The sequence below is a fragment of the Colossoma macropomum genome, unplaced genomic scaffold, assembly GCF_904425465.1.
Source record: "Colossoma macropomum unplaced genomic scaffold, Colossoma_macropomum, whole genome shotgun sequence".
NCBI lineage: Eukaryota > Metazoa > Chordata > Actinopteri > Characiformes > Serrasalmidae > Colossoma > Colossoma macropomum.
The window spans coordinates 3,353,804-3,371,454 of record NW_023494803.1 but is presented as its reverse complement, the minus strand read 5'-3'; the positions used below and the strand labels follow the sequence as shown (position 1 = coordinate 3,371,454).

Sequence of the window (17,651 nt, the reverse complement as noted above, 5' to 3'; positions counted from 1 at the left end):
TTTATCTTAGTTTAATGTTGTTTCAGTGTATTTTGGTCGTTTTCTTCATAACAAGTATAAAAATCACTAATAGCATGCTAATGTCTCGGTAGCTAGCTAACTAACTTTCCCGTTCCACCTTAAATAGTCCAGCAGTTCTGAAGCCTGAAGCGCCAGAATGTAACTGCTCCACCATTTAAGGTGGAACGGGAAAATTCGAACAAGAAGCTGGTGAATATCTGACTTCAGCTTCATATCACTGAAGAATTAGGGGTGGGTGATAATAAATAATTGCCCCCCTCTTTGAAGGCATATGATGCCCTAAATGTAACTAAAGCCCAGCAGTGAGGAGCTGAACTTTACCCTCCTCTGCTGTCACTGCAGACGGGCCGGGTCGCCTACAGAGCAGCGCTAGTAGCTGATAATGAAGTAATGCTCTTTTTATTTGAGGGTCTCATTTCAGAGGGCAAGATTTCAACCACTACCCCTTGTAACTCAGTTCCAAGGGTGACACTCGAAAACAAGGGGTAGGGGTAAAAAGAATTGGAAAGAAATGGGATTGGGCCTAAATGGGTACTGAATAAGTGACATAAGCAGTTCTTCTGATTATGTTCCAACAGGTGGCAGTAGAGTGTAATAAATGTCAGGCCTGGGTTGTATGTTTTGCTTAATGAGTTAAATATAATCAACCTTGCCTTTATAAGAGAGAGAGATAACACAGACACGCTCACAGAGAGGTGGAGAGACAGTAGAGCTACAGCAGTGCTCAGTACTGGACCCTGAAGGCCAGAGTCCAGCACTGTTTGGTCCACTGCTCAAGCACACCTGCTTCAACTCATGAATTAACGCAATAGTTTGGTAAAAAAAATTGATTTCCTTCTTATCCCAAATGTAGTTGTTTGGCCAAGACATGTACAGCTAATACGTAATGGAGGTTTATAGCGATTAGCATCGAGCAAACTAAATCAGCCCTTTTCACAAGAAACGGGAGAACATAAGCGAAGGGTAAAACAAATTCTCCTACATTGGCTTCAGTCAGGAAAGTACTTGTACGTGAACACAGATGCTTCGAGTTATACAGGTTCGCATGTCGGTGTGTTCTAAAATAAACGTGCCACAGCACAATTCATAACCCAGCACAAGTATAAGCTGCGTTCTGAGAGTTACAGCAAGGGGCGCTATAACCACAGCCAGACTAAACTGTCACATTTCGCCAATGTGCTGCCTGCCGGTTAACGTTCGTAGCAGACGAGCCGTACATATATATACATATATATATATAAATATAAATATATATATATATATATATATATATATATATATGTATATATATATATATATATATGGGTCATTCTACAGAAACGTCCACTTTTCTATCTCTCCATAGGAGTCACTGGTGTTACTGATCCTCATTGGTGTTACACATAATAAAGGGACACCAGAGACAGTAACACCGGTGCCTTTTTTTAATTTAATGTCATGAAATCATTGAATATCCACTAAAATATGGAATTTAATCCATTTGTATCCTATTTTTTCACAGTTACCTTAGAATAAAGTCGGTCACACCAGTGACGTCAGCTAAAAGCTTGTATGAAATCATGAGCTAAATGAGAAAATCTCTGATAACTGAAAGACACAGTGGACTCACCATGTGCTTTTCTTCATAGATCCTCAGAAAACAGGTAAAAGGAAGTCGAGTGATGTCATCAGTGTGACTTTTATTTCAAAATAAGAGATTTTTTGTTACACAGTAACACCAGTGACACGACTCCTGGGGACAACAACTTTCATTATATATTTTATAATATTCATTTGGCATTTGTTTTCTTTATGTCATTTAATTTATCTAAATGTATATTTATGTTTACAATGCCAGCATCCGTGATTTTATGAGGGGGCATTAGTGCACATGGCATGGGTGACGTGCTCATCTGTGAAGGCACCATTAATGGTGAATGATATATACATGTTTTGGCAACATATGCTGCCATCCAGACGACGTCTTTTTCATGGAAGGCTTCGGTTATTTCAGCAAGACAATGACAAACCACATTCTGCATGTATTACAGCAGCATTGCTCCGTATTAAAAGAGTCCGGGTGCTAAACTGACCTGCCTGCAGTCCAGACTTGTCACCACTGAAAACATTTGGTGCATTATGAAATGAAAAATAATTTTTTTGGACAAGAATGGGATGGGGGAGATGCTATATATGAAGATGGTTGTAATTTCTACACCATTCACCCAATTTGGATTAAGAGACTCTCAAATTAAAGCTAAAAGTCTGTACTTTTTTGCAGCTTATATTCAGTATTCATTATTTAATTTAAACTCCAGTATGCTGTGATAGACAGCTAAATGTTTTAAGGAGAAAATGGTGTAGATTTGGTTTCCTGCTGAACTATCACAAGGCTGTTAGGTGCATTGTGAAGTCTTCTGGACTCCAGCCCTGCAGTTGGGCAACTCTTGAGTTACCTTTAAATACAGTACTCACATGTCTGTTATGTAAGTAGTGTAGAAAGTACAGTGAAGAAAACAAAGCTGTGAAGCTGTGAACTGGGGTAACCTGATAAGTGCTGCTCTAAAGATAGAGATATCAGTAAGTACAGAGAAGAACTCAAAAAAACACCAAATTAGGTTAGAATGATGCAGCAGTGTGCGTCAGATTGGATTGTATGATGCCAGATTTTAATAATACATTGAATTTGGTATTCTTAAATGATTAAAAGTATCTTTTTTTAGAATATATGCAAACATGTTACTCAAATATATGCACAAATGTGAATATTAAGATGAAAACATGTCAAAAACAAATACATTTTTGAGAAATAATTAGTAATGAAGCTGAAATATTACTTGGCTTTATCTTAATAGTGTACAAATGAGACAACATGTCAGGTATACAGTCTAAAACTTTACTAAAACTTTATAGGTACCTATTCCTAAAACAGACCAGGGTCCTTTCTGTGTGGAGTTTGCATGTTCTCCCTGTGTCTGTGTGGGTTTCCTCCCACAGTCCAAAAACATGCAGTCAGGCTAATTGGAGATGCTGAATTGCCCCCTAGGTGTGAGTGTGTGTGAATGTATATGTCTGTCTGTCTGCCCTGCGATGGACTGGTGACCTATACAGGGTGTTTCCTGCCTTCCGCCCAATGACTGCTGGGATAGGCTTCAGCTCCCCCCACGACCCAGAAGGATAAGCGGCTTAGAAGGTGTGTGTGTGCGTGTGTGTGTGTGTGTGTGTGTGTTCCTAAAACAACCCACAGACAAATATATTTTGTCTTTCAGGGTGAAAATCTCCAAATTAGTAACTTTAACCCATAAGGCAAAAACAATGTCTTATAACTGAAGTTAATGTAAAAACATTTGATTCCAAGTAATTTTGGACCATTCATCATAAAATTTTCACACAATATAAAGACCAACTGGCACTGTCAAAAATGGAGAATCAAGGTTTTGTTCTGACAGTGATGATCTATTTCACACATCAAATGTTGTCATGTGCCGTTAATAAGATATGCTCCCCTTAAATCCCCCACCTTATTTCCACTAGACTCCAGTACGCTGTAACAAAAGTAGCTGACGCTGTCAAAAGTTGACACATTAAGGCCCATTTCTTCTTTTTACCCCTACCCCTTGTTTTCGAGTGTCACCCTAACCTCTTGGAAATGAGTTACAGGGTAGTGGTTGAAATCTTCCTCTGAATTGGGACCCTCAGATAAAAAGAGCATTACTTCATTAACAGCTACCAGCGCTGCTCTGTAGGCGACCCTGCCAGTCTGCAGTGACAGCAGAGGAGGGTAAAGTTCAGCTCCTCACTGCTGGGCTTTAGTTACATTTAGGGCATCATATGCTTTCAAAGAGGGGGCAATTATTTATTATCACCCACCCCTAATTCTTCAGTGATATGAAGCTGAAGTCAGATATTCACCAGCTTCTTGTTCGAATTTTCCCGTTCTACCTTAAATGGTGCAGCAGTTACATTCTGGCACTTCAGGCATCAGAACTGCTGGGCTATTTAAGGTGGAACGGGAAAGTTAGCCAGCTACCGAGACATTAGCATGCTATTAGCAAATTTTTATGCTTGTTATGAAGAAAACGACCATAATACACTGAAACGACATTAAACTAAGATAATACAGTGATTATCATAATTTTTAACAGAGAAAATTCTCACATTTGTGGGTTTCTTTGGTCTCTTGTTCTCCATCTTGCCATTTTTTCTTTTTCATTAATTTTTAATATTACAGTTCTTCTGTGAGAAACTGATCCTGTGAGAAGCTCCTGACAACTTTTGACAAAGTCAGATATTTTCGTCACACCGGAGTACAAACACCAGCAGAACAAGCCAGCTAGCGAGACGCTGACGTTACCTAACATGACTGTTCTTTTCTTTTGCAAGAGGTAGTGAACACATTACACTCACTGAGCACTTTATTAGGTACACCTACCTTGTGTCTACAGTTATTGTCCATTTTATCAGCTCCACTTACTATATAGGTGCACTTTGTAGTTCTACAGTTACAGACTGTAGTCCATCTGTTTCTCTGCATACTTTGTTAGCCCCCTTTTACCCTGTTCTTCAGTGGTCAGGACCCCCATGGACCCTCACAGAGCAGGTACTATTTGGGTGGTGGATCATTCTCAGCACTGCAGTAACACTGATGTGGTGGTGGTGTGTTAGTGTGTGTTACACTGGTATAGAAACAGGCTTGTTGTTTGGTGAACGACGCTGACGAGCGCACAGTCACGTCTACTTTGAGGTCCTACGTTGGATTAGGTTTCAAAATCACACTCAGCTTCTTCCCACCCTAATAAGTCTACGTTCCCACTCACATTTCCCCCCAAATTTCTCGATTGTCCCCAGACATTCCTGTTATGAGATCACGTCTGACCCCATCAGACTATTAAAAAGACACAAATGGAAACTAACCACTGGACTCATAAGATATATAAGATATCTCATTTTTAACGTGTGACTTTTTCCCTTTAAAAACAGCAGAGATGGTTAGGATTAGCAAAACATTCATATCTTCTTCTCCTTTCTTTGACAAGCTGCCGGACCTATAATTGACTTTCATCATGTGAGATTTTATGCGAGAACGTCTGGACAGTCCCATCTGCACACATAACTGAGCCTTGGCCTCTGACTAATGTGTAAAATATGAACTCTGCCCTTAGCTTGGCAGTCAAGATACACAGACTCATACCGACTGCGAGCCATTTACAGGTCCCAGAGCTGCACGATACACATAAACTTACTAGTATTGCGATAACATTGAGAGTTTTTATACTGATAGTACTGTGATTCTAAGATGTATTCTCGATAAAATGCTCTGGTGAATCAAGTAATGTGACATGGTTCAGGATTGGCCTGCATTATTCACACAAAACAGTTGACGTTTTGGAGTTTATAAATACCTCGATTCATCAAAACAGCCAAAGAAGCATTCTTTGGGAAGTGTGATTGGTCAGAGGAGCGGTCCCCAGCTCAAATTACCTGATGGTCAGTAGCCACAGGTCTTATCCAAGGGAACAAGGTGTGTTCCATACATATTTTATATGTTTTTCAAGTATGAATTTGAACTATGTACAGTAGCACGTGAAAGTTTTGGTCAAAAATAAGTTAATACATCCTCTACAGAGAGCACACTTCTGCACATTTCAATGCACAATTACTGTTAACAAAGCTAAATTTAACATAACGGAAAATAAATAAAACATAAAACGTGGCCTATGCAAAAGTTATGGCAGATTTGACATCTTCCCAGGACGTAAATTCAGATTCAGAAACTCTGCCGCCTTCTCTGGGCCCAAGCTGATTTAAGATGCACTGAGGCAAAGAGGAAAAGTGACCAGAGGTCTGACAAATCAAAATTTGAAATTCTTTTTGGAAATCGTGGACACTGTGTCTGGGCTAAAAAGGAGAGGGACCATCCGGCTTGTCAGCACACAGTTACAATGCTAGCATCCGTAATTTTATGAGGGTGCATTAGTGCACATGGCATGCGTGACGTGCACATCTGTGAAGGCACCATTAATGCTGAATGATATTTACATGTTTTGGCAACATATGCTGCCATCCAGACGACGTCTTTTTCAGGGAAGGCCTTGATTATTTCAGCAAGACAATGACAAACCACATTCTGCAGGTATTACAACAGCATTGCTCCGTATTAAAAGAGTTCAGGTGCTAAACATCTTTAGCAGCTTAAATCAAGCAAGAATGGGAAAGCATTTCACAGAGTAAAATAAGATGTGATGTAACACTGTAGTAAACATGCTCCAACTTTTTTTGGAAAAGTGTTGTTGGCATCAAACTCAAAATGGGCATATACTTTTCAAAAAACAATACACTTTCTCAGTTTCAACATTTGATATGTTGTCTTTGTAGTATTTTCAATTAAATATAGAGTTTAAATCTTGTGCATATCATTCCATTCTGTATTTTATTTACATTTTGCACAGTGTACCAACTTCTTTGAAAGCAGGGTAGTAATAACAGTAGTAGTAGTATAGATACATAGTGTTTAATAAATATTTTAGTGTTCAACTGAATCAAGTGAACTTACATTTTACAGTAGAATTATATGGGACTTTTATTGTGAAAGCAGTTGTTTAAGAAGTCCATTCATTTTTTAATTCTGACACACTCTGTCTTCCATTTTGTCATGAATGAATCCATGAAGGCAGATTTAACCATCAGTCTGAATTAGAATAGCTAAATTATAGTCACGGCTCATTGTACAGCATTGATGCTGCATCAGGTTTTGTTTGAATGGTTCTTCTTTTAACACTAAACTGATTTTATACTGATTTTATATATCCTCTACAAATATTGGCACCCCTGGTAATCATGAGCAAAATGAGCTGTAAAAAAATATTCTTATTTATCCGTTTGATCTTTCATTTTAAAATATTGCCAAAAATAAAACCTGTATTTACGGTATAATGATTGAAAAAAAAAATCTTGTCATGAAATTAATATTTTTCTCAAATCTATGTGTGCCACAGTTATTGCCACCCCTAGAAATTCTTGGTGAAATCTAACCAAAGTATATTCCTAATTATATTTCATGTTTCAACTGAGTTAAAAGGAACACTTACATGGTCAGCCATGATGTCCTGATTCACTGGGGAATATATATGAAATGAAAAACCGAGCAAATTCCCTCAGTCGTCCATCGTTGACGAGAAAGACCAGAGAGAACAGCAGCGATGTGCAACAAAAGGTTGCACAAATCAGAAAATGGCTAGAAGAAAATAGCTAAACACTCTTTTCCACTAACAGGTCAATAATTAAGAAGTTTAAAGCAACTGGAGATGTTAAGAATCTGCCAGGAAGAGGACGCATGTTTGTGCTGACCCCACACACAGTGAGGAAGAGGGTTCGAGTGGACAAAGAATCTCCAAGGATCACAGATGGGGAGCTGCAGACATTAGTTAGATCTTGCGGTCAGAACGTCTCCCAAACCACAGTCAAACACCACCTATAGAACCACAAGTTGTTTGGAGGTGGCCAGAAGGAAGTCTCTGCTGTCAGGTCAGGAAACTCCTACAGTTTGCGAAACATTACTGGAACTTTCAGTGGGACGATGTTCTCTGGTCAGATGAGACCAAAATAGAGCTTTTTGGCAACAAACACCAAAGGTAAGTTTGGCATAAACACAAAGATAGCCATGCAGAAAAGTAGCTCATCCTCAGTGTGAAGTATGGTGGTGGATCTGTGATGTTGTGGGGCTGTTTTTCTTCCAAAGGCCCTGGACAGCTTATACAGATACATGGCATCGCACACTCCATCAAATACCAGCAGAAAAATCCTGCCTTAGCCAGGAAGCTCAAACTGGGCCATAGTTTGGACCTTCCAGCAGGACAATGATCCAAAACACACTTCAAAATCAAGAGAAAAATGGTTCACAGACCATGGCCACTCCAGTCCCCTGACCTAAACCATAGAAAACCTGTGGGATGAGCTGAAGAGGAGAGTCCACGGTGTGAACTTCGGAATCTGAAGGATGTGGAGAGGTTCTGTATGGAGGAATGATCTCAGATCTCTTACTGTGTGTTCTTCAGTCTCATTAAACATTATAGGAGAAAGCTCAGAGCTGTTATCTTTGCAAAGGGAGGCTGCACAAATGATTAAATGAAAGGGTGCCAATAATCATGGCACATAGATTTGAGGAAAATATTTATTTCCTAATTACATTTTTTTATCATTGCACATCGAGTAAAGGTTAGACTTTTTTGTTAACATTTTGAATTAAATTTAATAAACGTAAGCAATAAAGAAAGTTTTTTTACATCCTGTTTTTCTCATTTACCAGGGGTACCAATATTTGTGAAAGACTGTAGCTTATATAGGGGAAACTGGCCACGGCGTCTGGTGGCGAAGCAAATCTACCCCTCAGAAAAACAAAATAGCCAGATTTAAGGATAAATTGTAAATATGCAATGGGCTGTATGAAGCTTGTCTTGTGGGCTGGTAGTTTAAGACCCCTGATGTTAGAGGCTCATTTGCATAGTCCAGACTTCTGTAATATCATTTACCATTTACAGCATTTGGCAGACACTCTTACCCAGAGCAACTTAAAATGTGATCATTTTACACAGGTAGGGGAAGGCAGTGTTAGGAGTCTTGCCCAAGGACTCTTATTGGTATAGTGTAGGGTATTCACCCAGATGGGGATTGAACCCCAGTGTACAGCATAGAAAGCAGATGTGTTAATATCGTAGTATCATTTATCAAATGATATATCGTGCAGCCCTAAAATACTATTCAAAACAAGGCACATCTCAAAGGTTTTTCAGTCAGCTGAAAATCACAATCACAGTCAGGCGCATAGTACAAGTTATATAAATATACAATGTAAAAAGCTGCACTCAGTCACCTTTTGAATGTAAATATATACTTAATTATGGTTGTATTCAAAATATATTATCAAACAATAAAAATGCATAGCACCCAATGTGCGGGCATTTGGTCCTTCATATTAAGGCACTTTGGGTTAGACTTGATTTAAAAAAACAGGATTCACTCACATTCTCATTCCATCCCTTTTTCATTAAATAATGCATATCTTAAGAAAGTGAACATGAAGCAGCCTGATAAGGTCATGATTAACCAGGTATCGACTGACTGAGGCACTCCCTGGGTTTCGTTTCGAACAACTAGTTCACACAATGAAATAATTCATATCCTAAGACTCTGAGGTATTACGAGGCTCCACTGTCTGTGATTGGTTTCCGAATGGTGGTCTCATTAAAAAGCAGGAGAATCCCGTTCGGCTGCTCATTGCTGTGCTGTTACTGCTCTTTCTGCATAGATGTGTAGTACTCAGTTAGGATCTTCCAGGCTTTGGGGGCCATGAAGCCATCTGGAGGGTTCTGTCCACTGCGAGCCAAACTCCGCATCTTTGTCCCTGAGATGAACTCAAACTCAGCGTGTCTGAAACAGAGAGAGAGACAGAGATGAGAAGGCAAAAGATGAGAGAGGGAGGGAAAAGACTGCCTGCATGTCTTAAGGCAATGCAGTGTCAGGCTTTGTACCCTTGTTAGCAGCAGATTTCGCTGCAATCCAGCACCAAAAGTTTAACAAGTTGTCCCTATTCTTGTTAAGCGTTCAAGTCCGGCCCAGTGAGACTACAGCTTACGCTCCCTTCACTTCAATACTGCTTTAAACATGCCTTCCTTATCTTCACTTCATGACTCAGAAGTGTGTAGCACCTACAGAACACAAGTGGTCACCTGCAGGACAAGGTCAAGAGGAAGCAGGGACAGCGAGGGGCAGATTTTTCGATAGGAATGCACTTATTCTAGGCAAAACGTGCAAAATAAGTTTGCTTCAAATGTACAGAATTTATTCTACTATCTACCCCATTTCCATAAAAGTTGGGACACTGTGCAGAATGTAAATAAAAACAGAATGCAATGATGTGCAAATCATGTAAACTCTATGCTGAATTGAAAATAGTACAAAAACAACATATTAAATGTTGAAACTGAGAAATTCTATTGTTTTTTGAAAAATATATACTCATTTTGAATTTAATGCCAACAAATGTTTTCAGTGAGTGACAGATCTGGACTGCAGGCAGGTCAGTTTAGCAACTGGACTTTTACTGTGGAGCAATGCTGCTGTAATACATGCAGAATGTGGTTTGACATTGTCTTACTGAAATAATCAAGGCCTTCCCTCAAAAAGACGTCGTCTGGATGGCAGCATATGTTGCCAAAACATGTATATATCATTCAGCATTAATGGTGCCTTCACAGATGTGCACGTCACCCACGCCATGTGCACTAATGCGCCCCTATACCATCATGAATACTGACCACAGGACACTTTTCCACTTTTCCGCTTCCCCTCAGTCCATTGAGCTCGGGCCCAGAGAAGGTGGCAGCATTCCTGGATCCTGTTTATATGTGGTTTCTTCTTTGAGTTTTAGAATTTTAACTTGCATTTGTGGATGGCCTTGTCCCTTACATATTAGATATAGATTTCTCCAGATTCTCTGAATCTTTTAATGATATTATGTACCATAGATGATGAAAAGCAAAAGTTCTTTGCTGTTTTATGTTGAAAAACGTTATTCTTGAATTGTTGCACTATTTGATCGTGCAGTCTTTCACAGAGTGGTGAACCCCTCCTCATCTTTACTTCTGAAAGACTCCGCCTCTCTGAGATGCTCTTTTAGACCCAATCATGTTACTGACCTGTTGCCAATTAACCACCAGGTGTTTTTTTTAGCATTACACAACTTTACCCGCCTTTCGTTCCCCCTGTCCCAACTTTTTTGGGACGTGTTGTTGGCATCAAATTCAAAATGGGTATATACTTTTCAAAAAACAATAACATTTCTCAGTTTCAACATCTGATATGTTGCCTTTGTACTATTTTCAATGAAATACAGGGTTTAAATGATTTGCACATCATTGCATTTTGTTTTTATTTACATTTGGCACAGCATCCCAACTTTTTTGGAAATAGGGTTGTATTTCATTATTAGTTAATTTGGGTTTCAGATAATATGTATTTCTTTTCCATTTTGTGTTCCATGCATGTTTCACCTGTCCTTGTCGTAGAAGTCCATAGCCTTCTTGTTCTTGTTGTACGCGGCCACCCTGAAAGGGATGATCTCCACAGAGGTCAACCCTGGAGCCATGGACAGCACTTTAGCCCCATGAGATGGATCGTACAGGTCCTGCCCTGACTCTGGGTGTGGCATGCCGGCAGGGTCTCGTCCCACGATGTAGAAATTAACCCCAGCCATCATTCTAGCCCTGCAATGCCACTGCACCTGCAATTTCACATACAGGAAGAGTAAGAAACCAGTTTGTTGTACCAGTTCAGTCCTATTCTGGAGGAAAGCACAGTCAGCATCTCAACATCATGCTAATGGAATAATGTGGTGAAAACATCAAATTTAGAATTCAAATTCAGTTTAGAATCCAAATGAGCGTCGATGACTTAGGGATGACGTTTGAAGCATGCTAATTTTTGGAGTTTTAAGCTAGGGCTGCAACAACAACTAATTTAATAGTCGAATAATCTATCGATTACTGAAACAAAGATTCGATTAATCGGATTATGAATTGGTACATTACCAAATAACTTTTATGTAGCTATTAGCTTTTAAATTTAGCTTGAGGTTTTATGCATTTGCTAACTAACAATGAAGACAATAAAGATAAATAACATTCAAGAATTCACTGTTTTAGCAAACTTTCCTGCTAATACAAAAGATAAAAAAATTCAAACTCCAATATATTTTTTCCTGTCAAAATTTATAATAATATAACCAAGGATGTGCAAAGTAGAAGAAATAAAATATAACAACTTATAACTAACATACTTTTGAGGATTTTGTTCTTGAGGCTGCCATCGCGCTGTTGTTAACTCTCCAGTAAGCGGTCATGTCAAAACATTCATAGTGAGCGCGGGACAGACACGTAATGACGTCACCAACTAATTGACTACTAAATTAGTTGCTGACTAATTCGGTCGTCGATTTTAGTCGAATAATCATTGCACCCCCCACTAGCTATGTTATCTTTTTAGCTCCAGTGTAAAAGTTAGGGCTGGTAGTCAAACTAAAAAATAATCGTTTCCTTGATTCCAGAGATTCAGGAATCAAGACTGGACTCCAAACCTTTGGACTCCGTTCCATGCAGTGATACTGAAGTTTGCCTGCACCAGCGTACACATGGAGGTCTGAGATGTTCCACACAGCCTCTCTGAAAACTCTCTCTTGGACAGTCCAGCTTAATTTTACTTTAGACAAAGAAATGAAGTAAAATGTGAAATTTGTAACAAAACAGACTGGTTATACTGGTTAATAACTGGTTTACAGTCAAACAACACTGCCAGTGACAAAACATCTACCCACTTAACAGAGCTGACATAGATAGAACTTAGCCAGCCCCCTGTTGGTAGGCTAAATTAGCTGGACCAGGGGTCAGCAACATGCGGCTCTTCTACTGCCCTGTTGTGGCTCCACAGCAGAATCAGATTTGTAGGTAAAAATAAAATAATCCTCCTTTACAGTAAAATAAAGCTCTGCTGATCGTTCAACACAGTTCAACACAGTGGACCAGGAAAATTAAAAATTCAATGAAGCTGGCGAATGAGATCATAAATAGTTAAGAGACATTTTACAAGAAACTATTCTACTTTTGAGGAAAAGTTTCCTGCTGGAGATGCGAGAAAAGTGGCTATAGTTGGGCTAAAGCTTAAAGCAGAGCAAAGTAAGTCTGTGTTTTCGTTTATATATTTTTATCCTATATAGTACATCAGCACATACTGAGGCGTATTTACAGCCAAAGTGGTAAAATGGACATAAACTGTTGTGGCTTCTAAGGTGATTACATTTTCATTTTATTTTATTATCTTCTTAACATTTGGGTTGTTGACCCCTGAGCAAGACCAACAGATTAAACAAATGAAATCAGGTGTGCTCCTGAAGTCCTTTACAGTTAGGATTGGGCACCCATGAACTACACGAAACAAAGGTCAATTATTCTGATCGCTTGACAGCTCTATATATATTTATTGATCAACCACTATCAGCTCTGCATTTTACTCCAAGATGAGAGAAATATCAGCCCAGTTATTTTAGATGTACGGTATGTATAAGTATGAAACGTTCTCCATTTTCTATGCCGCATGAGCCGACACCCACCTCGGTAGGTCCAGCATACATCATGGGTGAAGGGAAGATAGCCACAATGGTTGAATTAGGGTCAAGGATGCCATCTTCCAGAACAGCAGCGTGCTGTTTCATCCGCCAGTCCAGGGGAACGTCATCGTCTTTCGTCCAGCCTCCCAAAGGGTGCAGCAGCAGCACCGGCCTACGATACCCACGTTCCTCCAGCTTCCGCCGCGTGTCCGTCATCAGCAGGGCGTGGCCGTTGTGCACCGGGTTTCTCAGCTGAAATGCAAACACGGCATCTGGCGGGAACAGAGGGTGAGATGTTATAGGTCTGTTTTCTGAGCAAGGAGCCACCAGATACCATACGTTACAGTGATTTTACCACGATTAGTAAAATCAAGTAAAGTAAGAAAAGTGAAATTCAGCTTTTATAAACTGGAGACACAACAAAATATTATAAAACGCTGACTTAATTTTTAGTTTTTTAGATGGTTAACTCCTCTTGGATGGCTTGCTATGATTGGACAGACTGATATTTGTATTAAATGTGTTATTATAAACATTTTTCCACTGAAAACTGTGCTACACAGCTGCTTAGCTTTTTAAGGTCACAAATGAACCAATCATGGTCCAGTATGCTAAAATATGCTAATGAGACTATTACAATATCATGACAGGAAACTTGCTTACAGCTACTGAACATCCCAGTGCTAATGTAGCTTACTTGTTTGAGATGTTTGTACTGTGCAGTGAGCCGCTAGATAAATGATGTTGGCATCTTAAAATATGATGGCGTTAAATTTATCCACACTTATCTAATAATCTGCCAAATGTGGTCTGGAGCTGTTCTAGTAGCAGGTCGTGTTCTACAGCAGCAGCTTAGCATGCTTCATCTTCCTGCCACAGCACAGGTTCAGGTGTTTTTGTGTGTGGAACTGTTAGCTTAAGCTACTTTTGCTTCAATATGCTTGTTAGCACTACAAGCTGGCATTGGTTTAGCAAAGGGGCCTAAACAGCTTTACACTCAACGCTGTAGGTTCATTCCCCCCATCAATCAGGAGGCCTGACCTCTACAGTGAGGGTCTCTTTGTGGCTCAAACCATTAGGAGACTCTGGACTGATGTTTTATACAGCGCTGTCCACCGCCATCATCAAAACCCCAAGTGAGGGAATATCTTTGGGAAAAATAGTGATCCATAGACTTGTAGGCCCAATCCCATTTCACCCCTCGCCCCTGCCTCTTAGCCCTTAGCCCTCTGTTTACCGTGTTCACGTCTAGGGGTAGGGTGTCCTGATTCTTGTTGAGATAGAGGGGGAGGGTGAAGTGTTGGGGCTACATGACCCTCCAAACGGAGGTTTTTCAGAGACTCCAAACAGAGAGTTATGAGAAAAAAGAAAAACTGGCGAGATGGAGAACAAGAGACCAAAGAAACCCACAAATGTGAGAATTTTCTCTGTTAAAAAATTACAATAATCACTGTTTTATCTTAGTTTAATGTCGTTTCAGTGTATTATGGTCGTTTTCTTCATAACAAGCATAAAAAATCTCTAATAGTATGCTAATGTCTTGGTAGCTAGCTAGCTAACTTTCCCTTTCCACCTTAAATAGTCCAGCAGTTCTGACGCCTGAAGCGCCAGAATGTAACTGCTCCACCATTTAAGGTGGAACAGGAAAATTCTAACAAGAAGCTGGTGAATATCTGATTTCAGCTTCATATCACTGAAGAATTAGGGGTGGGTGATAATAAATAATTGCCCCCCTCTTTGAAGATCATATGATGCCCTAAATGTAATTAAAGCCCAGCAGTGAGGAGCTGAACTTTACCCTCCTCTGCTGTCACTGCAGACGGGCCGGGTCGCCTACAGAGCAGCGCTGGTAGCTGATAATGAAGTAATGCTCTTTTTATCTGAGGGTCCCATTTCAGAGGAAGATTTCAACCACTACCGCTTGTAACTCAGTTCCAAGGGGTTAGGGTGACACCCGAAAGCAAGGGGTAGGGGTAAAAAGAAGAAATGGGACTGGGCCGTAGAATCAATGCCAGCACCTTACTAAGACAACTTATGTTGGTTTTCTTTTAATTTGGTCACCCGTCTGTATGCTGGTAACAGGACCATATGATAATCCAACACAGGCATCATGTAGAGCTTGTTTGTTTTCACTCAAACCTGCTTTCATTTCTTTGAATTTCTGTTTCAGCTCCTGCGGCGTGAGGCGGTAGTGATCCAGGCCATCGTTCCATTTGATTCGCTCCAGCACCTCCAGGTCCCCACCCACCAGCCAATCACCACTCTCCATCACCATCTGCAACAGGTCTGAAGTTAGAGTGTGCACTCCAGCGTTTGCATTCATAGAACATTAATACATGGTTCTTCCATTACTTACACTGGCCACTTTATTAGAAACCCCAAACTAGCTGGTTTACAGTTGGCGACTGTAGCTCATCTGTTGATGCAACGTGTTAGCTCGTCACTAACTCTTCACCAGCGGTCAGTTTCTGACCCACTTCCAGCACTCCAGCACCTCACACTCATTTCTGCTTTAAGCCACACCCACTTTCTGTTTCTATTTAAAAAGAAGGTCTTCAAAAAGTATAATTCGAGAATCGGTATCAAAATTAAGATATCTGTATTAGCACCGATATTGGAAATTTTTTAATGATAAATGGCTCTCATCTTCAATCTCTAATCTCTGATATCAAAATAATATCTGGTCAGGTTGGTCCTGCGGTCAGAAACTGACCAATGTTGCATGGCTGTAAATTTTGCATCAACAGATGAGCTACAGTCTGTAAATGTCCAAAAGTTTGTAGACACCTGCTCACTCAGCGTTTCCTCTGAAATGAAGGGTGTTAATAGATCGTATCTGCTGCAGTAACAGCTTCTGCTTTTCCAGTAAGGCTTTACACTAGATGCTGGAACATTGCTGTGAGGATTTGATTGCATGCAGCCACAAGAGCATTAGTGAAGTCAGGTACTGATATTACTGGATCACTCCAACTCATTCCAAACGTACTGGATGGAGCCCCATCACTTCAGCTTCACCACTGCATAGCGCAATGCTGTGTCTAGCTGATGCCTGTCATCGGACATGATGACCTTAGGCTCATGTCCAGCTGCTCCTGACCATCCCTTTCTACTAATAAGTGCTTTCCTACGAAGGATATACAAACTGAACATCTGTGTGAGCAATGGGTGCACCTTAAAGTAACTGAATTCATTCATTTGAAGGGGTGTCTGCATACTTTTGGACACATAGTGTCTTTATGACTATAGAACATAGGCTAATACTTTCCAGTCGTAGTTTTTACATAGTTGTTATTTATTTATTTTACACTATAATTCTGTGTGACCTACGTCCTGATCGATATGAAAGATTTGCAGCCAATACTGATCCTAATTTTAAAAAATAAGAGGCTAAAAATTCTGATATCAAATGAAATGATAAAATTTTATATATTCATGTTTAGATTTTTAAGTGCTTTACTAATTCTATGATATTATATGCCTGTCAGTTCTCAACTGTCACACTCCTTAATTTCATATAAAGCAGAAAGTCTCCAAACATACTTGTTTGGCTATTCGATATACTGGTCGTGCCCTAGCATAGTGCTATTTGGGTCATTCTACAGAAGCATCCATTTTTGTGTCCCTAGCGTTTACAAATATATTACACCTCAAAAACATGTTAGGGTTACAATTTATTTATATTTAAAAAAAAACAATAAGTTATTTTAGCAATTACACCTTCTTGAGCCTCAATTCAGCAATATTGGTTATTAAATCAATTATCTAGAATTCCAAGCACCACAGAAGAGCTCGTCCTCACAGTCATGTGTGAAGGATAAGCGCAAAAACGTGTTTTTCTGCAATTTTAACAATAATCTATACATGACTATGAAATACATAAATTAAATGAATAAAGAAAACAAATAAATATTATAAAATATAGAATGAAAGTTGTGGTCCCCAGGAGTCGTGTCACTGGTGTTACCAAAACAAACAATCTCTTATTTTGAAATAAAAGTCACACTGATGACATCACTCGACTTCCTTTTACCTGTTTTCTGAGGATCTATGAAGAAAAGCACATGGTGAGTCCACTGTGTCTTTCAGTTATCAGAGATTTTCTCATTTAGCTCATGATTTCATATGAAGCTTTTAGCTGAAGTCACTGGTGTGACCGACTTTATTCTGAGGTCATTGTGAAAAAATAGAATACAAATGGATTAAATTCCATATTTTAGTGGATATTCCATGATTGACTACATGTGGTTTGATGCTCTGTAGCAGTTATTTAGTAAAATGCATTGTTCATTAAAAATGTCTCTGGTGTTCCTTTATTATGTGTTACACCAATGAGGGCCAGTAACACCAGTGACTCCTATGGACAGATAGAAAAGTGGACGTTTCTGTAGAATGACCTTTTTAGCAGTGGAAATAATACAGCAGCTGTTTTCTCTGGTAACTGAATAAACTATTGGTAGGTTATTATGAAGCAACACTGTGAATGAGCTGCATCCAG

At 39.5% G+C, this 17,651-nt stretch overlaps 1 protein-coding gene across 1 annotated transcript in view; it reads right to left on the bottom strand.

The window, feature by feature from the left end:
- Window positions 1-6,416: 6,416 nt before the first annotated feature.
- The window catches only part of papss2a (3'-phosphoadenosine 5'-phosphosulfate synthase 2a), a 44,478-nt gene continuing 33,243 nt past the window's right edge, over window positions 6,417-17,651 (bottom strand). The window contains exons 9-12 of the mRNA XM_036594084.1: window positions 15,296-15,431; window positions 13,160-13,428; window positions 11,049-11,278; window positions 6,417-9,426 (exon numbers count right to left, since the gene is read on the bottom strand). Coding sequence (XP_036449977.1) covers window positions 9,285-9,426; window positions 11,049-11,278; window positions 13,160-13,428; window positions 15,296-15,431 — 777 coding nt within the window. The 3' untranslated portion in view covers window positions 6,417-9,284. The remainder of the gene's footprint in view (window positions 9,427-11,048; window positions 11,279-13,159; window positions 13,429-15,295; window positions 15,432-17,651) is intronic.